Below are 8758 nucleotides of genomic sequence, written 5' to 3' on the forward strand. Positions count from 1 at the left end.
AATCCACATAGCAGGGGTAAATGGATAAGAGCCCAGGTGACACAGGTATATAAGGTGCCCAGACTGTTGTTTTCGTTGTGCTTCTGCCATCAGTAAGATTTTGTATCCATATCAAAATCTTGTGGTTGTAAGTATCCATTTTGATGTCATTTTCAAACACATTCCATAGTCTACCTCAACTGTCTGCCCCAGATGAGGACACAACATATAAATGAACATCTTTTTTAAATGTCAGTAAATAAGAAATTAGTAAAAGCTACATACCAATTCCCATCTGAGACAACAGGTGGTCATGGATGCTGATGCCAGACATGATGGTTGCATAGCAGAAGGCTAAAACTTAGTTGAATTGCTAAAATTCATCTCAACATCTTACCTTAAAAATCAAAACAGCATACTGATAACTGTCATATTACCTTTATAAAAATCAAAACAGCATACTGATAACTGTCATATTACCTTTATGAAAATCAAAACAGCATACTGATAACTGTCATATTACCTTTATAAAAATCAAAACAGCATACTGATAACTGTCATATTACCTTTAAGTACTATTGGTCTTGATGACAGCATGTACTTATCAGCTATGTCAGTAAATCTGGTCAGGAACAAAAATGTCTACACCACACAAACACTTCCAGGCTGAGCAACAATTCAATGACCTGTGCTCTCTCAATATCATTATAGTTAAAGATGCTGCCAACACCTTATTTCTATTTGAGTGATGAAGTCTCTGCATCATTGTTCAGACAATGTATGCTGTATTAGCTAACTCTGTACTTGGGATGGTGGCTCTATAATAGGTGATATGCACTTATCCTGGCACTAAGAGATTTATTTCAGGACAAGGTACATTACAGTTGCACTTGGTAACAACAGATTTGTTGTGAGCCTAACCTCTGCCTGACAGTAGACTTCACCATTTACAATGTATTATACAGCTGAAACCTCCATATGATCAGAAAAATTAGTTTTAGATAGAACACCGGCATAAGTAGTATGGTACATAATTTAACAAAATTAATGCTGTATTACTGTGCAATGTTTCATAACTTCCAGGACACTAAGTATATAATATAATCAATCTGTGAAAATGCAACTTTGGCCAGTTCTATTCGGTTTGTTGGAAAAAAATGGATTTCTATCACAACCAAAAAACCAGCTGGAAAAAGTTGTGTTGCTATGGAAACCATCAACACTGCCTTTTCTCCATCAAAATGACTAGCTGCTTGCATTTTAGTCAATTTAATAGAATGGTAGCACCCTCAGATGCTATCGTCCTCATCTGATATGGCTTGAAGATCCTCACTGGAAAGGCTTAAACTACCACTGCATTGTCAACACTGATGGCGTGCTTTGATTTGTAAATTTCAAACCTAAATACAAACATGGCTGCCTATGTCAGACCCTACAAAGGCACAAAACAATCAACAATAAAGCTTCCAGTGCACATTGCAACTACATTACTAAAACATTTCCAAAGGAATCAACAATAAAGCTTCCAGTCCACATTGTAACTACATTACTAAAACATTTCCAAACAAGTAAAAACACTATTCTGAGCTGACCTTGAGAGGGAGCTCAGCTGGCTTAACAACTAAGCATTTTCCCTTGAATTCTGACAATATTGACAGCCATTCTGACCCCCCCCCCTCAGTTGACAGTAGTTCTGACAGGGCTCTCCAACCTGTGAACTACTGGCTGGCTGGATCCTCAACTGGCAAACAGTCATTCTGGCAGGGCTCACCACAGGCCCGCCAACTGGCTAACCCAGAAGCCCTCCTTTATATGTATTCCACTGGATTTCTATTTAGAAATGCTAAGTATACACATGTATATGAAATTATAATTAAAAATGGACACTTGTATTCCAGAGAGGAATGTGCTTATCCCTGTTCCTACATTGTCTCCTTGGATACTATATTATATGAAAACAATTATATATAGAATGACATCAATATAATTAAATAGGTTACAGTTATGATTTTTTTAAAAGCAGGAACTGAATTCGAGTTGCATGCAACTGCACCTATTGCCCAATTCTCATGCCACTGACATGACCAAAAGCTCATCCTCAAAACAGGAAGAAACAAGTATATATTTTAAGTAAAAACTGGGTGAGAAATGACCAAGTTATGCTTGAGCTTCCTTAATAGACTGAGTACTCTGAGCTGATTAGGCAACAATGTATACACAACTAACAATGTGATTAGTTACGTCAGTTTGACTCACAACTAAGCAAAACTAATTGAAACCTGTCATATATTAATGGAAGTCAGCCATTGCCTTTATATGTGACTAGATGACATGAAATGTCAAAGACCAGTCAGTTCTGTTCCAGCCAACTTTCCAAAGATTGCTAGAGGACCACTGCATGCAAATCATGACTGATATACAGGTGATTTCAATTATAAATGGTCTTTCAAGACTCACCTCTGTGGATCCAGCACCTATAATATCAGGACCAGCACCAGTTGATCTCTTTTTCTTTACACTGGCAACTACTTCCGCATATAACTTCCATGCAGCCTGTGAATGTAAGTGCAGACATCATAAGGGAAGGATTTTTAAAACTCATATTACCTTAAAAAAATCTAAACAGCCTACTGATAACTGTCATATTACCTTTATGAAAATCTAAACAGCATACTGATTGCTGTCATATTACCTTAAAAATCAAAACAGCATACTGATTGTTGTCATATTACTTTGATGAAAATCCAAACAGCATACTGATTACTGTCATATTACCTTGATGAAAATCTAAACAGCATACTGATTACTGACATATTACCTTATGAAAATCTAAACAGCATACTGATTGCTGTCATATTCCCTTGATGAAAATCTAAACAGCATACTGATAACTGTCATGTTACCTTTATGAAAATCTAAACATTATACTGATTGCTGTCATATTACATTATGAAAATCTAAACAGCATACTGATTACTGTCATATTACCTTGATGACAATTTAAACAGGATACTGATTACTGCCATATTACCTTGATGAAAATTTGAACAGCATACTGATTACTGTCATATTACCTTTATGAAAATCTAAACAGCATACTGATAACTGTCAAGTTACCTTTATGAAAATCTAAACAGCATACTGACTGCTGTCATATTAGCTTATTAAAATCCAAACAGCATACTGATTACTGTCATACTACCTTGATGAAAATCTAAACAGCATACTGATTACTGTCATGTTACCTTTATGAAAATCTAAACAGCATACTGATTACTGTCATATTACCTTATGAAAATCTAAACAGCATAATGATAAATGTCATATTACCTCTACGAAAATCTGAACAGTATACTGATTACTGTCATATTACCTTGATGAAAATCTAAAGTTTAGAGCACAATGATATGAGCACATCATTGCTAATTGCTTTTTCAGCTGACTCTATTTTACTTAAATAGGAACTGGCACAAGAAAAAAATGTCAGACCCTTAAAGGGACTGATACTCTCCTTGGCAAACAGAATTTCCAGGAATTCAAGACAAGACCATTTCTTCCTTTCAACTGTTGAGTGTTGAAACATTCTCTAATTCTTCAGCAATAACAAATTTTTAAATTAGTTGCTATGGTTGACACACTGGCTGTCAGATTGGTGCTATTTATTTAGTAGCCATAATTAGAATCGTTTTGGTGAAAACTCTGTGTCAATGCAACCATCCATTCTGGGGGCATAGAAACTGAAATATTTTCATAACAGTCACCATTGCATCCAATTGGATTTACAATTAGAACCATTTTCATTCATCACCAACTATGTATGAAAAAAAAACAAGAAGTCTGTTGGTGAAAACTTCGTTTGGAGGAGTTCATACAATTTTTTCCAAATAGCCACCATGATGTCCATATTGAGGGCAAATTTGATTGTTTTCATTTATAACCAACTAGTAACATAAGAACTCTTCCAAGGAGTTACAATAACAAGATTTTCAAGATGACTACTATGGTGGCCATCTTAGATATTAGTTTATAGCCTTTTAATTAGGGCCAGCAAAACATTAGGTCTTTTGTTGAAAACCCCATGTAGCTTGGCCTTTTATTCTGGGCAAGCAACAATAACAAGGTCTCCAAGACGACTTCCATGGTGGCCATATTGCATAACACATTCATACCATTTCCATTTAGAACCAATCAGACATCATAAGAAGTCTTCTGGTGAAAGCACAATGCTTATATGACCAGCCATCTATGATAAGTAACCATAAGAAGATTATCTAGATGATCAATGTGGTGGCCTTATTGGAGGTCAGATTGGTACCATTTTCATTTACTACAAATTAGGCACCATACCTCAGGTCAATATGGCTTTTTGTTCATGAGTAGTAATAAGATTTTCAAGGTGGCTGCTGCGGTAGCCACACTGGACATATACTGGCATCATTATAATAAGAAGTCTTTCAGTGAAAACCCAATGTTGATATAACCATCCACTCAACAGGATTAGCAATAACAAGATTTTCAAGATGGCCACTGATTATACAGATTGGTACTATTTTCATTTGAAACCAATTAGACATCATAACAACTCTTCTGGTGAAAACCCAATGTCAATATGATTTTCCATTCAGGAGCAGTAGCTATAACAAGATTTTCAACCTGGCTGCTGTGGTAGCCTTATTGGATATCAAATTGATGCAATTTTCATTTAGGACCTTGGGATCAGTGTGTCTGCAAACTTTTATACTAATCCTGCAAGTAGTTTAGGTGGATTGCCAATAACAGACTTGTGCTAATGGACAAAAGATGATGGATGACAGATGAAAGACCATCCCATAAGCTCCTCTGGTCTACAACCAGTAGAGCTATAAAAGAACATTCAGTTGCTGATAAAATTTTATCAAAGGAAATATAGAAAGTTGTCATTTTGGAAGAAGATGACAATTATTACAATCTACAGTGTTAAAAATCATTGGCTCCACCCTCTTATCTGAGGACCCTGTCCATTTTAACCAATTTCATGATCCAAAGACATATATACGTGTATGAAGTGAGTACTGCACGGTAGACCTGACAAATTATGTGATTTCAAGGAAACAAAAATGATTGCAACAAGACAAAGAAATGAGGAAAGTACAGTATAACTTAATCATGGGAATACTCTAACAGAAGACTGAGGCTGATGTAATGTAATACTTACTATACTTATTAGATTTTTACTTATTAATATAAACATGTATTTCTACTCATTAGTTTCAATGTCTAAAATTACAAAGTACCAATGAAGACTGTATTTTAAGATTTTTCTTCATTTGGCTTCTATCACCCATATGTCATGGCACATGAGCATCACACCTCGATGCTTTCTGTCAAAGTTTGTCAAATTCTGTTAAATGGTTTTATGAAGTAGTTTAAATGTTTTCTATTTTCAGTCACGGAGGTTTTATTCAATGGCAGATTGGCATCATTTGATAAAAATGGAAACCGAATGCTTTCTTTCAAACGTTTTCAAATTAAGAAATTTCTGAAGGCAATTAAGTTCATTTGTAAACAGATGATAGCCTTTATGCAAGGGTGATTTCTTTTGAATAGTTCCAAAACTGTTGAAAATTGCTTGACATAAACTGCCCCCACCACCACCCCAGCAAGCCTACCAAACCCAGTTCTATTTTTAGTAATGGTAGCCTGAGCATTAATTGCATAAATTTAAAAGCTCTTTATGCTAGGATGCTGTCCAATTTAGTCAAATTCTGCCAAATGGTTTTTGAGTAGTCATTTATAGGTTTTTCTATTGTTTAGGAACTGTGTCCTTAATTCCTGTATAAAGTTGCAAGCCCTCTTTTCCTGGATGCTTTCTGTCAAAATTTGGTCAATTCTATTAAGCAGTCTTTTCAATGTTTTTCTATTTTGAGTAACAACTTCCATATTTGATGTCAGATTGCCATTACTTAAAAAAAGGTTAAAGATGTTATGGCAGGATGCTTGTTGCCCAATTCTGTCAATAAGAAATTGTAAAAAGGTTTCATGGCTCTTTTTAACCCAGAAGTTGAGAATGTCTTCAACAATAGTACAAGAACACGACCTTGGTAAATTATCTCCCAAACTTTACATCATTTTGATATTACCTATTTCACTGTATCCTGATAAAAATTTGTTTCAATAATTAGTATGCAGTCTCTTGCTCATAACTTATGTCATCCATGATCTTAATTATATAAACTCATTTGCAAAGTTTTATAGAAACAGAGGAGAAATATAGTCTAAAGAGGATTAGCCAATCAGATGCAGAGTGTCTCTATAATGAACCTAATAAGGTGTGATCAAAATCAGATTAGAAATTTGTAAAAAGGGGTAAAAAGCTCAACTAATCATGTCACCTAATAAGTATGCATGGATATACATGTATGTGTGTGTATGTGTGTATGTGCATGCGTGCATGTGTTCCTACTGTATTTTATGTAATAAGCATTCTGTGCATTTTTAAAAAAATGTAAAGTTCGTAAAGTTAAAGCTCGTCATAATAAGTGCACTCTGATGATGTCATAGTGTATCCAAAAAGTACATAACAGAAAAGTTAGCCCCCTTTGGGAATATAAAAATATATATATATATATATATATATATATATATATATATATATATATATATATATATATATATATATATATATATATATATATATATACATACATACATACATTGTTGCTTAATAATAGGGCATCATTCACTGACCAAAGATCAGTGTGGCATTTGGTCAAGGTATATGGGTGTGAACTACACTTACTATACAGAAACCATTTTCTTAACAGACTTAACATTAAAATGACCTTTGATATTTAGACCCTAAAATTTAAAGGTTACTTTATCAACCCAAGTGCAAGTCATCCACAAAGTTTGGTCAACTCAAAGAACTTATTTTAGAAAAAAGTGATTATACAACTCCCCATCACCTTTTTTTTTACAATGACCTTTACTTATACCCCAAAATCAACAGACCTCTTTCCAAGCTTTAAGTACAAGCCCTCTATACAAAGTTTGGTTTGGTACATGGTCTAAAACTAAATTTATAATGCAAAGACCATTTGTTATCCTTCAGTCATAGGGACATTTCACCATCTGACCATAAAATCAACAGGCTTCATTCTTACCCAAAGGTATAAGTGATCCACACACATTCATGAAGGTAAAAAAAAATCAAACAAGAATCCTCTGAAGGGACTGATGCTCTACTGACAAAAAAGAATTTCCAGGATTCCAGGAATTTCACACTAAGCAGAGATCATAATTACTCTTAACACATTAACCCCTGGAGATTGTTGTTGTTTTTGTCTGAAATTTGAGTAGGAAACACATTTTGAAAGCTATTTCTGAATACATCCTAAAACACCAACTTCCAGGTGATCTTCCAATAACATACTGCCTAGTTGTGTTAGAAACATCATTTTTCATTGGCTATTTGGCTCATGCATGAGATGAAGGGTAAAAGTTGGAGTTCTTTCTTTTTTTGCTTAACGGACCCATTATTTTCATATTGAGACCACTCTTTATTCCAAATACCCATCTTATCCTACTTTTTGCAAAGGTTCATCCGTCCATTTGCAGTTCATACTGGTCTGCCTTAGATCTGAGACCAAAAAGTCTAAAATCCGGACACAAAATCGGATTCTGACCATGGACGAATTTGGGGTAGATAAAAATCAATTCCAAAAGATGAGGTGTTTCCCTCTTTATTTTGTAGTGCAACATGAAATTCCAGATTATTTGGTATCATTGTTGAGCTACATCTGTCTACCTTTCTATAATACCACCCACTTTAGTGTATCATACATGACAACACTACAGAGCTCAGCTGTAGGCTACTACCTCCTGCCATGTAAACTCTTCACCAGAGGTTAATGTGTTACGGTGAAAACCCCATGTTGATATGACTGTTCATTCATGATGAGGTGCAACAAAGAAGATTTTGATGGGTGTGTGAATATTTATTAAGGCTTGCAAGTTATTACACTGTATGTGAATATCATGGTGAATTATAACACTGTGTGTGAATATCAAGGTGTTTGAGATATGATGTTGTGTATGAATAGCGAGGCATGTGAGTTATTACATTGTTTGTGAATATAAAGGTGTGTGAGGTATTACATTGTGTGTGAATATAAAGGTGTGTGAGGTGTTACATTGTGTATGAATATTAAGGCATATGAGAAATGACAAAAAAGCATGTATTATTTCTTTCTTGCCATTAAGAGAAGCACTAATACAACTGCATGGTTGCATGACTGATTATTACTTAAAATAATATATTATCAATTTTCCAAGCAGAAAATTATGTATTATTACGAACAGTTTAATTCCCATATATAGGGAGAGGGCTACCGGTTTGTCTGCTTGACACTGACCCACATACTGTCACACTTTGTAATACATGTATGGCCATGACACTGACCCACATACTGTCACACTTTGTAATACATGTATGGCCATGACACTGACCCACATACTGTCACACTTTGTAATACATGTATGGCCATGACACTGACCCACATACTGTCACACTTTGTAATACATGTATGGCCATGGATAGCATGCAGAGTCCATGAACAAAACGATGATGAAAAAGTATTTACGAAAAACCCTCACAAACTTATGAAGATGATGATACCCGACCACAAAAAAGTGACATATGTCGATTTGACAAAAATAAAAATTAGTCTATTTATTTGTTTGTTTGTTCATTCATTCATTTGTTTGCTTGCTCACTCACTCATTCATTTACAGACTGCTC

General features: G+C 34.8%; 2 protein-coding genes across 9 annotated transcripts in view; one reads left to right on the forward strand and one right to left on the reverse strand.

The window, feature by feature from the left end:
• Positions 1-8758, reverse strand: part of LOC149801763 (focadhesin-like) — a 596289-nt gene that overhangs the window by 426004 nt on the left and 161527 nt on the right. For 5 of the 8 annotated variants that reach the window (XM_089956095.1, XM_089956091.1, XM_089956092.1 and 2 more), the window contains one exon: positions 2437-2532. The exons of 2 other annotated variants lie outside the window; for them this stretch is intronic. In XM_089956095.1, the coding sequence (XP_089812221.1) occupies positions 2437-2532 (96 nt within the window). Of the gene's footprint in view, positions 1-545; positions 694-2436; positions 2533-8758 lie in introns of those variants that run through there. One more of the 8 variants, XM_089956098.1, reaches the window with a different exon arrangement.
• Positions 1-8758, forward strand: part of LOC149801765 (FMRFamide receptor-like) — a 146124-nt gene that overhangs the window by 15409 nt on the left and 121957 nt on the right. The window lies entirely within an intron of this gene.

This window comes from Sinohyriopsis cumingii, chromosome 4 (assembly GCF_028554795.1).
Source record: "Sinohyriopsis cumingii isolate HCF-2022 chromosome 4, ASM2855479v2, whole genome shotgun sequence".
Taxonomy (NCBI): Eukaryota; Metazoa; Mollusca; class Bivalvia; order Unionida; family Unionidae; genus Sinohyriopsis; species Sinohyriopsis cumingii.